Source organism: Clinocottus analis, unplaced genomic scaffold (assembly GCF_023055335.1).
Source record: "Clinocottus analis isolate CAN_PGR_092001 unplaced genomic scaffold, fCliAna1.0.p SCAF_24, whole genome shotgun sequence".
Lineage (NCBI taxonomy): Eukaryota > Metazoa > Chordata > Actinopteri > Perciformes > Cottidae > Clinocottus > Clinocottus analis.
The window spans coordinates 3,149,676-3,165,205 of record NW_027175976.1 but is presented as its reverse complement, the minus strand read 5'-3'; the positions used below and the strand labels follow the sequence as shown (position 1 = coordinate 3,165,205).

The window sequence follows — 15,530 nt, the reverse complement described above, 5'->3', positions numbered from 1 at the left end:
GGCGCTGTGCCTTGACAAGCTGTTAACATGTTCCAGGTGGTATTTCCAAAGAGCCGTCACTCTCCTGCTCTCCCTTCAGCAGGACGTGTGGATAGCAGCGAGGTGGAAGTAAGAGAGCTCCGCTGGATTCCCATTAGACCTCAATATCTGGAGCTCAGATGGACCTTGACAGGGATGTGGGGGGGATAAAACCACCTCTCAGCACAAGTGGAGAATGTAGAGCTTGAGAGGGAGACACAGAACTCATTAAATTGATTGATTGTAGTTGTTCTTGGGTAGATAGTCTCTGTTATCCACTGGAACTCTTTTCCACCAAAGGAACCGCTTCAATACCCAAACAACTCCCCGTTTGTTTGCTGTGTATTCATGTCAAATATTGGGGCCCTGGCTCGCAGCAAGTACAGGCAACAAAGGAAGGTTATTTTGTGTCATGGGAGAAAAAAGCATTTAAAAGGTTTCCCTGTGAGAGCTGTCATTCACACACATGGCCTGTCACTGGTGATGTCAGCTTGGGCCTAAAAGCTGACAATGTTCCTCATGGGGGTTCTAGCAAGAAGACAGTGAGTTGAAGACGAGTTTAGTGCAGCGCCTCAAACTGCTGTGAAGAGATGAGTGTTCGCCGCAGAAACTCTGGCCATGTTTGTTATTTTACAGTCTAAAAAAGGTACTAAAAAAAAAGCATCAATACATTAAAGTGTTCCACCCTGAAAGTCGCCTGGTGTATCACGGTGTATAGATATCAGATAAATGCATAGCAGGGTGAATAGAGTGGACTTGTGGCGTTGCTCGAGTGTCTCCTCGGTCAGAGGGGACTCGAGGGCCATCTCACTGATTACATGCCTGAGCGATGCGGAGTCGAGGCCTCTGCAGTGCGCGTGAAACACCTTTAATCCGATTATACTGCAGTTGCCACGTGTAGCATTTTAACCTCAATCACGAGCACATTAATTTGAAAACATCAGCATAATTACCACAAACAAACAAGCTCTCGCGGAGGAGACTGTCGGCTCCGATGTGCACCGCATTTCACGTTGTGTTGATGTGGTGGAAAATGTGCTTCCAAGCTCAAACCAGGAACGCCTGCACTTTTGCAAATAACACACACTTTTATTCCACTTCAACTGCTCTCGCTGCATAATTTCAACTTCACATTAGTGTACTTTGTCAGAACATGTATATGTTCACTGTTATTTGGGGCTGCAGTGATCTCTTAACTCCTTGGTACTTAAAACGAGCATACTGATGGAAACTGATGGTAGTGACAGCCACAGGGGACGAGAACTGGCCAAAACAGGTTTGTAAACGCAACACTGAATGAGTACTGACGTCATCGTATAATCATGCAGGAAAGTTACAAACGGCAACTTTACTCTCGAAAACCCCCAAATTCAATCCCCCAGCTTTTTAGTCCAAATAAAATCCACTGCTCCCCGACTGTCCTCAGGGCTATTTATAGATCTGCATGAACACGAGGCGGTCTGGTTCACCTGGACACATCACAAAGGCCCACATCTGATATTAGTTAGCGTATTGTTACAACATCCCAATACCACGTTGAGATTTTGGGTTTGAAAACAAACGGTTTGCGCTTCCTTATTGCTGTGATCACACCGTCAATATTATTCTGCACTCGGTAGCATATTTGCTTCGCCCGGGCATATGCGCTGGAGCTTTTCTCGCTCCTTTGTGACGGCCCTTGTTTTCTGTCTGTCGATGTGAGACTTGGGGGTGTTGTCGAGATCACCCGCTCAGACAAAAATCACAGTTGCTATGGCATCATGTCGCCGCGATTCAGAATGAATTAAACTGTACAGAGAAAACTCGTGACCTTGATTTAATTTAGCAGCAAACTGCGAGCAGCTGGTTGGTAGCTTGTGATACCGCACAAAAGAAGACAGTGATGTGAATACACTTGCTGTTTTCTTGAGATCACAGTGTGTACAGGACAATTAGTACACATTAGAATAGATGGTACGGTTTTGGATAAGGTTAGAAGCACAGATTTTTTTCATTTACCTAGTTTAACGTTTAAATCTAATGAGCTGGCGAAAAAGAGAAAGTCTAGACGAGCACTAGACCAAAGGAGGTAGCTTGAAATAGACGGGAGCAACTCGTCTCTATGGAAACCACAGGCGAAAACAGTGGCATACTCTGCCATGAAAGACATGCGGGAGATGAGGATGAAAGGGAAAGAGAAGAGAGAGGGAGAGAGGAAAGGGGCCGAGAGGGAGGAAAGGGGTGAGAGGGAAAGACGGAGAAGAGAATGATGTGTGTGTCACAGGAGGAGATATCGATGCTCCCAGTGGGCATTAATGTCACCGGGTTCATCTCTCTTTGAAAGAATTGATTTCATTCCAGCAAGCGAACACAATATTCTCCTTTTAAGACACCATGGGGAGTAATATCCGAAACAATGGCACTGATGACACAATGAGGAGCACAAACCGCGGAAATTATCTCCAATTAAAGATGTTATTTACCAGCGTGGCGGTTGTGTGTCGATACGAGCAGCATCGCAGCGCTCCACCCGCCGTCGCAAGGTGAGCTACCTGGTGGAGGATCACATCTGATGGAGCACACTCGGCCCCCAAAGAGAGTTTGATGGATTATGTAAACGCTTGAAGAGCTGCTCTCGAGTACAGTTCACATCTGCTGTGACAACTAACTGCAATTGGACGATTATTTATAATTTATAATCATAAATAGTAATAACGTGCAGTTCAAAAAAATACATTTCTCAATGGTGCCTGAGTTATTTATGACATTATTAATGAACATATAAGTTCATATAAAAAAATAATGTTTTATATACTCATGTAAATGTGTATGCCATAGTATGTCAAAAGAGTCGTGTGGTGGTGTAAAGATCTGTGATAATCTTAGAAAAGTTACACAAAGTCCACAATAGGGTGTATGTAAAGGTCATAAAACAGTTATAGTATAGTTTGTCAAATCAATGTATGAAAGTCAGACTACAGTATGTACAAAAAAAATAATCACAAATAGGATTATTGATAACTATTACAAAGTGTGTAAGAATAGTCAAGAAATTACTGTACTGTTACTGTAGTATTGTGGCAGCGAAGGATTCACTTATGAGACAAAGTTCTATAGTTTTACAGCCTTTAAATTAACTTTATCATTAACAGTAAATTAACCACAAAAACACTAATAATACACAATATAAATGCAAACCAAAAACATCCTTAAAACTTAAACTAGAACAAAACAAGTCCATTAAATAGTCTTCACACTCAAACATGTGACCGTCAAGAGAGAGCAAAGCAGCTCAATGAAACTAAAAGTCATATTATGTAATATGTTGAGAAAAGTTATCTTATTGTGTATAAAAGAAAGTCGTAGTCAACATATTTCATAGTATTGTATGTTGAGGAAATCAAACCATCAGTATGTTTAAAAACAAGATAACTTGTGGAAGAAAAACTGATGACTTGATTATTTAACTTCCCCACACTCAAAGACTGCAGCGGTTCAATTAGCACAGGATTGATGCAACAACATCTACCCAGAATACCTCTGTGCATAATTGATGGGGTTAATAGGCCTCTGCTCACATGACTTGGCACCCCAGCGCTCTGACATCACTCATGCGTTGCCTCCTAGGAATCACCACAGTCCTGACCATGACCACGCTGAGCACAGTGGCCAGGAACTCGCTGCCCCGAGTGTCCTACGTGACGGCTATGGACTTGTTTGTCACCGTCTGCTTCCTGTTCGTCTTCGCCGCCATGATCGAGTACGCCATGCTCAACTACTACTCCTACAGCATACGCAGACCGCCCGCCAAGATGCAGAGAATGGTAAGCCTCCGCTGAATGTTTGCGTAATGCGACTGTATATTCGCTCCGCTTGTCTTGTTAGAATCCACCTCCGCTAATGTTCTTCTTTCAGCGCAGCTGTATAAGCATCGCGCGTCTTTCATCCGCGTCGCTTACATAACACTCGGTGACGTCGCCACATGGACGGATTGATGAACGAGCTCGTGTTTGAAGGGATTGTCAACGTCGCTAGTTGAAAGTCAATCAAAGGACTATAAAACGACGACAACTTGAATCTGCAAAATGAATAACGGCTGCGATATTAGGGCAACATTTCTATCTTCCCTACACTTCACATCCAACAGGCTTAAGAACACACGTTGGCAAACAGAAAGACAGAAAACAAGCACAAAGCCAAGCGACTCGTAGTCTTTCTGGTTGGGTGTTTTATGTTCGCCCGCGTGTACCGCGGATGTATTCATAATGAGCTCGTTAGTTGAAGGACAGCAGGTTCACGGGCGCCATGGCAACCTTGGCCGTCAAAACACCCGTGGGACCGATCCCCCGGGTGCGAGGTGGCTGTCTGGACGAAGGAAAACAACGCAAGGCCTTGAACACCTGAGTGCTGTCCCTCCAGGGGGAAAAAAAGGCGTCAATTTGAAATGTTCCAGACTAAATTAAACCACAATGAGCGTTTGAATGTCGACTCTCGGCGCCTTCAGAAACTCAGACTCATTGAATCCATAGGGTGTCGTCATCCATCAGTTGAAAACATTTCTTCTCGAGCAATCGCTCCCGTGCAAGAGCCGAGCGCTCCGTGTAGGCGTGCCGGAGGCTGCACCTGCCGCGAACGCTTTAATGGCAGCAGTGTGCGTCTACAAAGACCGAGCCAGCCGCCGCCGCCGTCAACACTTCCCTCTCTCCAGATTCCCTCCCTCTTCATTATTTCCTCCCAGTGTCGGAGGACTTTTGCTGAATATGTCTCGCGGCTAAAAAAGACTGCCAGCTCGGCCTCAACAATTAAGCTCTGTTACAGTCGGTCCCCTCTGCATCTCTGGCTTGGTTCTGTTTGGTCCGAGTCGTCTGTGGGGAAGCCTCACATTTCCTCCACCCGCCACCCGCGTGGCCCCTTTGTGCCTCCCACTCAGTCGATTCTGTTACTCCACAAGACTATTTCTCTCGCCTCCCACTCTTCCTGCAAGAGCCGAGTGGAGTGGGAGAAAAAAAAGGGCTAAGACAATTTTTTGACCCAATTAGGTCGTCGAATCTGATTTTTAAAAACATCAGGGAGGAAGTCACATCATGAATTTTCTCAGCATTGCAGTCTTTAAAAAGCAGAATAATGACTAAAAACAATGATTCCTGTGATCTCTTTGTTGATCTTTTGTATCTTATCACTATTCAGTAAAAAAAACCACATTGATCCAGCGGTACAACATGGTGACAGCTGGACACATGTTGAGACTCCACATTTGTTTTCAACACGTCAATGTTGGCTTTCAGCATTGCAGAACAATGGTCCATGTCGGGGCATTGAGTCTGTATAGAACGGCCATTTTGCACAAATCCATCACAGAGGGTAGTCCACTCAAGGAAGCACGGTTTCTCAACTGTCGCGTCAATGAACCAGAATGCAATGCAGCAATTTTTGAGAACAGCATGCGACCACAATGACAAACAGACCCCAGTCATGTTCTTGTATTGCAGTGTACTAGTTACTAGTCTACTACTAGTCAATCCCTCCACCATAACTCTGTCATCCCATACAGGCCTACTCGTCTTTCAACATGGGCCACGCCCCTCGGTCCATGATGCCCGTGGGCAACGCCCTGTTCTGGCAGGACTACGACGACAACTGCCTGTACGAGTGCCTGGACGGGAAAGACTGCAAGAGCTTCTTCTGCTGCTACGAGGAGTGCAAGGAGGGCGGCTGGAGGAAAGGACGCATCCACGTCAACATCTGCGAGCTGGACGCCTACTCGCGGGTTTTCTTCCCCACTTCCTTCCTGCTCTTCAACATCGTCTACTGGGTCAGCTACCTCTACCTCTAGTCTGGGATGCGTGGGCCCCGCTGTCCACGCCACTTCGCGCCGCGGCTCGTGATCAAAAAGGTCAAAACTAAGTGTGGGGGAGGAAATAAGGTGGATCTGCTCTGTGGGAAGTGTGAAAGACACACGTGCGCCACAGCGCACGCCGTGAAGGCCGTGGTACTTTGAGCAGCGGCGCTCCGAGGAGAACCCAACGCTCCGCAGTAGAACAACAAGCCGCCAGCATCAACTCGAATGGATAGTTCCGTTTATGACTCTCAGAAACCAAACGACAGACAGGTGGGACTTCAGAGACGTTTGGGGACGGGGTTGCATCGCCGAATCTCGGCGATCGAGATGGCGAAGCGCCCATAGTGCCTTCTTCAGACGGGGTGCGGCACCGAGAGACCCAGCTCCAGAGTTCCCTCCATCATCTTTATTACCTCATCCACCACACCGCCACATGCCGAGTCGTCTATTCTTTCATCAAACGCCACCGGAGATGACACCCATCATTCATTCTGTAGCACCCTAGTTTTAGTTGTACTCTAGAGTTAGCTCTACTTCATAATAGCAACATTTTAATTTTCATATTATGATTACAAGTGGTTGTATTTCAACAGCAGGTCAACAAGCTCACCCAGCGGGTGTCATTGATCTTTACCAAGCGATGCAGTTTACAGTTAATGCCAAGAAGATTTGGGTGTTTTATAATAAATTATGTGGTTACACGCAAAATGTTCAAGACATACCAATCTATTATAAACATGCTAATCCCATCATATATCGTACAGTAACTGAATACACAGATTAGAGCAGAGCTGGTTTCTTCCTGACAACAGCTACATAAAAAAAGGTTTTTACATTTTACACGCTTTCATCCTTAATCATACAGAATTATGGTGTATTTGTTAATACCTGTGTATTGCCTTGGTATGAAAAACAAAAAAAAAGTTACATATTTTGTTAAATATACCTTATTTTAAACTCTCAAATAGTGACCAGGGCCTTTTTTTTTTACCTCAATGAGAGAGGCCTTTATTTCACACCTTTATAGTTTCCCGTTAATGCAAACGCTCAACCTCCCTCATGTTTACAACTTGTCTTATTAATGTCACCATGAAGATCCAAACTTAGCGCTCAGACATGAGCGGAGATCTTTATAAAGTCTCAGCAACAAGCGAGGAAGCGAATTTCCAAAAAAAAGATACCAACCCGAAGAAGAGTTTCAGCGTTGCATGATGCAACTCCAGCCGACCACAAAATCATAGTGTGGTCATAAGAATGATTCACTATATGAAGTATATATATACGTAGTATATTAGCACAGATTGAGTGCAGAACGCACATACAAACATATGCTGTATATGGCCTTTTTATTTTGCGTTAGTCATTCCCTTCAGTTTCAAAAGTAGAGCTTCAGTGCATCAAATTGCTGAACCTTCTTTCATGTCCTGAAACACGCAGGACCTAAAAGGTTCATCTTCTGGTGCGCTGCTGGCCATGGTCACAGGTGCTGTGAGACGGGGTCTATATATCGTGATACTCATACACGACAAACAGAGCGTCTTAAGGACACGAGAACAACACGGGGACGGACGGCCGCGTTCGACACGTTACGGTTTTCTTTACTGTTCTCTGGTGTTTTTTGCAGTCGTTTGGCTTCGTAGAACAATCAACCCCTCCTCATTTTCTTCTTCCCCCCCCAACGCACACGCACACACTCCCTCCCCCTACCCGGTATTTGTATGTTCAGAGAAAAGCTTTTATGTACAATGTATCTAATTAATGTTTCTATTTTCATACAGTTATATATGGAATGTAAGTTGTAGCGAGGCCGGAGTCAACCTGGTTCCAGTTCAGTCAGTTCAAGCCGCCTAAATGAGTTTGTTCCTCGGGGTCCTCCATATTCACGAGGCCTCCAGACACGCGTGTGCGGCCGGTGTAGAGGTTTGTGATTACGATTCAAACCGCCTCAAGTCATGCTGGAGAAGCAGCTGAGGGGCTGTTAGCCTGCGGGCAGTTGTTTACTCTGCCGCTGTAGCACATTAGCTCAGTGGCATCGCATTAGTATTTAGATCTACTTGTTTCCATCCAGGAACTGACTGAATTGACCAGCGCTTGGCCCACACCGCAGTAAACTCTCCTCACCGCTGATATTTCTACTACACTTTATAAGTGTCTTGGTCCGTTGAGATACTTCAATAAAACAAAGTCACTATTTTCTACGTCTTAATGAAAATCATCTGTGCGTTTGCAGCTGACTGGGACCTGTATTTATAACGCCTCTTTGGCATCCGAGTACTAACCGGGGATCAGCGCTGGCGAGCATAATGAACTCGCTCAAGAGCCTCTTCCGGAGACCTCGTCACCCCAATTAAAGCTTTCCCGGCTCCTCTGAAAAAGCGGTGCACCAAGGTGTCACAAAAACATGTATCGCTCCCGCTCGATCCTGCGGACCAATTTTGTTTTGATTTGCCGGTGAGGTCTCTGGGGGGGGCGGGGCGGGTGCACTCTGACTCCGGATCAGCACTCTTGGGGGAAATATTTTATGAAAACAGGATCTAGAGTGAAAATAGGTATCTTTTTTCTAGTGCGTGGTACATTGCTTATATTAATAAATGACGTTTTGGTCAAGTGCTACTGTTTAGTCTTTTTCTGAGAGACACCATTATTCAACTGCCGTCCACAAGCGTCCTGCTTTTGGACTTCACCCAACACACGTCTGTCTCCTGAAGCCCATGCTAATCCTGTGAGTCCCCACAATGTGTTAAAGACAACAATACTTTCTGTGCACATGCAGAGTGAACATGAGCCACGCAGGAAGTTCATTGTTATTTACTCTGATCTGGATTGTTTGCAGAAGTAAACAAGTTGCCATCCTGTGAATCATCATCGTATTCAACAGGAGTCCTGACAAAATGAATCAACAAACGTCTCTCTTAACGGTTATCCCCAAAAAAGAAGCGGTGCCATCTCACGGTCAAGTCTAAGTACATTTTTTGGAGCCCAAAGATCACCTCAAAGAGCTTTTCGACACACAATATTCTCTCTACATATACATACACATACCTCTTAATCCATCCAGGACTCTTTGACACAAACATCAGCAAATGTTTCCCAGAGAGCTCGACAGTCTCTTCAACATGCAACACCGTCTATCCTCAGACCTTTGATATGAAGACAAGAAAAACACCCAAAATAACTTCAGAAAAAAGTGCAACAGAGGAGGGATCTCTGTTCTGGGACCAGCGGTGCAAGAAGTCCTCGGATCTTTTACGTAAAGATCTCAAAGACATTCATTCATTTCAATAAATTCGTTAAGTCACCATCATCAAAGCAGGTATTACAGCGATTACTGAGCCCACCGATGGAAAAATTTTACAAACTGGTTGTCTTTGGCAACATATATGTATGTGTGTGTGTGTATATACACATATACATATAAATACTATTTTAAAAGTAAAAGTTCTGCATTCAAAGTCCCTAAAATGCAACATGACGTGTTGCGGAAACACCTCACAGATCAACATGGACGCCATCTTGGAATACTTAGTTGAGCTTTTTCACTGGGTGCCACCCCGGGCGGCGCCATCTGGAACCTCACAACTCAGAAATCACAATTTCTCCATTGCACATTCATTGGCTTCATTAGTTTAATCCAATGTCCTGATGGGCACGTTGACAAATGAAGCTCCTCGTAAACAACAGAGCGCGTTACAACCGTCCTCGGGCCGTCCGCCGGCCCGCTAACAATGACACGACTAATATCCAGCGACGGGTGCATGAGCGCGTCATCGCTTTACCCCACCCGAGTTAGCTGACCTAGTTTGAAGCGAGCGCCGTGGACCGAGAACAAGCGAGGTGCGGGGGATCAGACAAATAAGTGGAGTCAAAGCAGCGGACGCGACGGCGTGGAGCAGCGAGAAGAGGCTCTCCTGCCTCCCACGCGAGGCAAAGAGATGCACTTATGTCGGGGACCAGCGAGCTGCTGTGTGTAATTGATACGTTATGTGTTCATGCGTGACTCCGTGTTCAGTAGGGTGCACAGGTATGCAGGCGACTGCGTGTCATTTCTACTAGCACTACAATGTTTAGACATTGTAAACAATGCACCTGTGAACGCAATGAATATTGTATTTCCGTCTTTATCGCGGCGAGTGCAGGGCGGTTGTCTGAGGTTGCCACGGCGTGCGCCATCACATCCAGCAGGTGAGTGTCATGTCTCTGGCCCCCGGACCAATGTTAGTCCAATATTTGCTCTGTTGCAAGCTTTGTTTTGGTCGCCAACAACTCTTAGGGGGCACATCTGCTGCTGGACGCGGCTCTGAGTTCACCAGCGCTCTGTCGGTTTGCTGCTAGGAAAGATCCTTTACAGCCTTTTTTTTATTCATGGGTTAAAAAACTCAACCTACATTGTTATTTTCAGTTAAAACGAGTTAAAGATAAGATGGTAAAGCACCGCGCTCCTTGTAGGAAGGATGGAAATACACAAAAGCTATCAGGATTATAAAGGAAATCAAAATTGATTTTCAGTCCAGTTGATGCATGAACACGATTAATAGAGTTTACACAGCAGTTAAATGTCCTGTTCTACTACCAGTATAAACATTTATATTGGACTTTGCTTGATGAACTTAAATGTAATACTTAAACACTCATAGAAAATGAGTTGGTAGTTTCTAGGAGACGAGGATGAGATAAGCGCTCTCAGCCAATCAGCTGCTGGAACAAGGATCCAATCAGGAGCCATGAAGTCAATCCAACACAGTAAAGTATGTAAACAAAGGCCAAAGGCAAACAGCTGGTCTTAAATGTAATATCTTCTCCACCTTGTATCAAAATGAAACAACTGCACTGGTATCATGACTTCTGTAACGGTACATATTGGCGATATCGTGCACTCAATTCCAAAAAGATCTGACTTTCATGAGTCTCAGGCTTGGAGATTTCATTTCAGATGACTAAAGTGTTATTTATCCGTGTCTGATGTTGACTTTTCCTTCATTTTTATTCCTCACTTTCACAGACAGAGTTCCAGCGAATCCACAAAGCCAGAAAAACTTGTCATCATTGATTGCTTTGCGGATTTTTCTGTCGAAGGTTGAAATGATGTTAATTTGTAAAAATCTCAATCTTTCCTGGAATGTAAATTGGAAACTGCAGAATGTAACAAAGCATTAATTTAATTACCTTTTTGTATTGGTGCAAAAGGGAAGTAGTGTGTTTCTGTCTTTAATGGTAAATAACTGATTATATTCTGGAAGCACATGAATTAGGAGAAGAGAAAATTGGGTGAGATAGGACTTCTGCAGTGTCACTAACAAATCCCTGCTGGCTGCCCGGATCCATGAATCCATGGTGTGATGCTTCCGCATGATAATCGGAAAAAATTGGGCAGCGGGTCATTATCCGCTCTCACTCTCTCTTAACCATCTGATTTTACTCCCCTGCAGCAGGAACAGCAGGATAACACAAAGGGGGAAACTAATCATGCATTTGTGAACGCTAAGATGATGCCACAAGCTGATTTTGGGGAACAGGTGCAGCTTAGCAGTCCGTAATACGTCGCCGCGTCTCATTTTGCAACTCGATAAATAGTCGGAATCAGTTTCCAAGATCCAGAGGAGTCCTGATCAAAGGAGGTGAACAACAAACCTCGGCTGTCAGAGAGATTAAATCATCACAGTCATGCGACACAGAGTTGTGATGGAGTCCTGATCAGTGACAAGATGTTCATTCATCAGCAACAAGGAAGCAGCAATGAGATGAATGAGACGACAATCGTACGCTGCACAAACACAACACTCTGTAATCTGCATTCAGGAGGCAGGAAGTCATTTCTAGTCTTATTGTAACCAAAGGCACAATTATATTCCTAACTTTAAAGTGTTATCAAATGTAAGCACACATAACTGAGTAAATACATGATGAGCTGAAATAAGTATGATATTTTATATATATTTCTGATCCCAGTGGAGTTACTGCTTTAACTAAACTGACGGCTCAACGTTAGTTATGTATTCGTCACAAGTTGCTCTCCTGGACAACCGCAACATGCCGCTGAGTGATGTCGCTGTGTGGCAGAACAGGGCCGTGTTGCTTCACCACGCAAAGCCAAAAGGTGAAGAAAGCACAGCAACTCAAACAAATAGAAGAAAAACGCTTTCAGCTTTTTATGTTACTGAAAGACATCTGCTCTTCAATAATCGTAGCCATAATTGAGGCGCGTGTGTGGACTGCTGCATGAACGGTTGTTGTTGCACTCTTTTATGCCTGCCACTCTTAATGGACACTCAACAGCAATTTCATAACAATCTGAGAACTGACATTCACCAGCTTTTCAAACATGAACGTGAGAGTTTTGAAGAACGACTTGAAGCAGACGTCTGTCAGAGGCAACAGCACCGCCTGAGGGCGACACGGACCTGTTGCTACAAAGACTGCTTCACCGGGCGGAGGACATCCATTGTTAAAAGAGGGTAAAGGTGAAAAGTCAAAAGGAGAAGACAACAAAAAGTTGCCTTTGATGTGATCAAGGCCGTTAACCTCGCTGCTCGGCGGAGGTCTAATTATATCACAGAATCAGGGTTTGTTGATTCAGGGATCAACTAACACCTGCCTGTCTAAATGAAGCAATCTGATATTCAGAGGAGTTTAGGAATGAAAACTGAGCATGTCGACTTCATTACGGCTGAAAATTGGATCGTGGAATGAAGGCATGTGCCGCATGCACAATCGTATCTGCGGCAACTGGCGGCCCGCTAAAGCGCTCGGGCCTCATCCGACGGCTTTCATTAACGGGAACTCGGGGGAAATCTGCTCGTTGGCGAGGTTTGTCCGACTGGGCGGCAGAAACAGAGAGAGAGACGCGCGATGCCCGCCGCTAACGACTTCATTAAAGATGCATCCCGTTTCTGTCTGGGTGCCTAAAGCAGCAAATAGGAGCTCGGGGGAAATCCCACCGAGATAGTTTCACGGAGCGATATCGGCATGTTTCACAGGAATAATCTGATGGGATCGTATTGCTCGCCCAATATTTGTATATTATTCATATATTTGGCTTCTTTTACAGTTCACTCCATTCAAACGTTCTGGTAAAACAATGTGAATGTGAAAAGAGTTGATATGGAAGTCAAATACAAATGTCGGGGGGAATATCCACTTTAATTCATGCAATTCCAAGATTTTTGATCTGTTCAATGATGAGACCATTATCTCTAAGAAATGAAAAAATTATATCTATAGATTTCTTTAATATCTGGAAATAGGGAATTGTAAAGCATTGATCCCAAAGGTCCACGCTCCACACACAAACCCTTGGCCCGGGGGAAATGCTTTGACTTTCATTAAGAGAAATGAGCAGCTGTTATCCAGACCTCTGTGACAGCTCTGCGAGCCTTTTTGGATCCTGTGAGGGGGAACCGGAGTCAAAGTCATCACGTCCACCAGCTGTCACCGCCCGGCGGATCCTGAGGTCGGCTATTGTGGTATCTTTGATGTGGCCTCTGGTGTCGGCACCTCAAGTTCATGATATTCCTCTCACTTTTAAAGCACTCGTGCTTTTGGCTTCAGGTTTAATCCTGGACTGGCAGCATGGCAGCCATCTTGTAGAGCAATAACACATCCTCAAAGGTTTTTGAAGTCAGGATTTAAAACAAGACTTCCCATTAGGCTTCAAAAGGCGGATTAAGAATCAGCCGAGCCAAAAACCGGAGTGCGATTAGGGACCTGTGATGTATTGACCCGCTATCAATTCACTGGTTCCTCATGCCGTTGCTTTGCTTTTATCTGAATTGTACAACAGACAGTACAAGCTTAATGGATGAACAGTGAGAAGAAATCAATGTTTCCTTTACATCCGGCATCGTTCTCTGCCATGCGTTCACATTAATGTCCTGGAGACGATTGCAGTGTTCTTCAGGTGAGATGCTAATCTACTCTACTGGGAGGTTTTCCTTTACCTTTGAAATAGCAAACTGCTGAAAAAAAACAAAGGCAATCTCCTGGCAGCTGCTGCCTCACAGAGGGCTCTCTGGAGTCAGAGAGGTGAGGACAGATGCCAGCGGAGAAGCTGGAGACAAAAACACTGAGCGAGTACAGAGGTACGATGTTCAGAGGAGCAGCAACTCAGATGCAGCTGGATTCTTCCCCTTTCGCTTGATATCGGGCTGCTTTTTAAATTCGGTGCACACTGTATTTGATCTTGCGTGAAAAGGTTTTCATCTAATAGCAATCTGTTTTTTTTTTTCCTCCTGTTTTTTCAAGTAATTTCAGAGAAATAGATTTCTGAGCCTTGGAACGCAGGTTTTGATTTGACTTGAAGGGCCTCGAAATTTGAGACTTGAAATAGTGTTGGACACGCGCTGGAAATACAGTTATGATTGGCACCGAAGAATATCAGCAACGACACCTAAGCGATACACAAAATGCGAGTCTTTGGAGGCCCAAAGTATGAGTGAGTACAGACCCTTTGGTTCTACAAGCCGACTGCACAACCACGCGCTAACGTTACGCTCCCAACAACATAAATCCTGAGATTCTAGCCTGTAGGTTCAAGACGCTCGCTTCACTGACCAATCGAAGCGCATGTTAATGGTCACGCGGGCCATGTGACCAATCACACGCCCAGACTTTCTGTACAAATAGTGACCTGAGCCTGAGAGCGAACCAGGCTAACGGTGAAGAACGGCGAACGTGATCCACCGCATCTGTAAGACGGGTTGAATGTGCAAAGCTGGTACATTGGGCCATTTATATTAGCGCTCCTCCACATTCATTGAGGTGCTCTCCTGAAGCCTCCAATCCAGGCACATGATTGCATATAGGGGCCGACGGCTCCAAAGCCATATATGAGGAGTGTGGAGGGAGCATTCATGTGAAGTGGAGAACCTTACACCTACTCATTTAGAAGCTGAAGCATCTTCTCCTCTTTTTTTTCCCCCCCCTTTTGAGCTCGCTCCAGTCAAATAAAATATTCAGGCTTCATCCCTGCGAGCTGAAGACACTCCGGATGGAATTTTTCTGAATGCACACTCTGCTTTTCTCTTTCTCGCTATATCTCTGTCTCACACACACACACACACACACACACACACACACACACACACACACACACACACACACACACACACACACACACACACACACACACACACAGTTTGCCTCTGTGCTACAGATAATCTTCATGAGGCAGAGACCCCATTGAGAGTATTTATAACCCAATCAGACAAGTATTCAGTCTTTTCTTCTCTTTCCACTGTTTCTGCTCTTGCTCCTGTGTGAATGTTAGCGCTGCTAAATCAACATATCAACGTGAGCTGCACGTTAGCCTAGCATGTGTGCGCATCCTGTGTGTGTGTCAGAGCAGGTGGTTATCCACAACATTTACGTTAAACACTAAAGTCATTCTCGATCTAAAGCGAAACACATTTGTAAATGCAAATCAAGATATGTGTGCAGGAAAGGTGAAAAAGCTGTACGCACACACGCGGCTCTTTTAGCCAATAATCAGTTGTTGACTCAAGATGTGCAAACTCCAAATGGCAGAATTTGAGGGAAAATCTTGTTAGTTGCATGTCATTTCCCAGGAAGCTGCACTACCTTGTTGCTATTTATTCAGAGTCAGAGCTCAGTGAGAGGTGCGTGTGTGTGTGTGTGTGTGTGTGTGTTTGTGAGCTAGCGTGTTAGAATTACACCTTTAGTGAAATCTTGCCAGAAATGA

At 44.8% G+C, this 15,530-nt stretch overlaps 2 protein-coding genes across 4 annotated transcripts in view; one reads left to right on the top strand and one right to left on the bottom strand.

Annotated features, from left to right (window-relative positions):
• LOC137793893 (gamma-aminobutyric acid receptor subunit gamma-3-like) overlaps positions 1-8,404 on the top strand; it is a 64,937-nt gene extending 56,533 nt beyond the window's left edge. For all 3 annotated transcript variants that reach the window (XM_068590313.1, XM_068590314.1, XM_068590315.1), the window contains 2 exons: positions 3,625-3,821; positions 5,549-8,404. In XM_068590313.1, coding sequence (XP_068446414.1) covers positions 3,625-3,821; positions 5,549-5,830 — 479 coding nt within the window. In that variant the 3' untranslated portion in view covers positions 5,831-8,404. The remainder of the gene's footprint in view (positions 1-3,624; positions 3,822-5,548) is intronic.
• cfap221 (cilia and flagella associated protein 221) overlaps positions 1-15,530 on the bottom strand; it is a 78,025-nt gene that overhangs the window by 17,660 nt on the left and 44,835 nt on the right. The window lies entirely within an intron of this gene.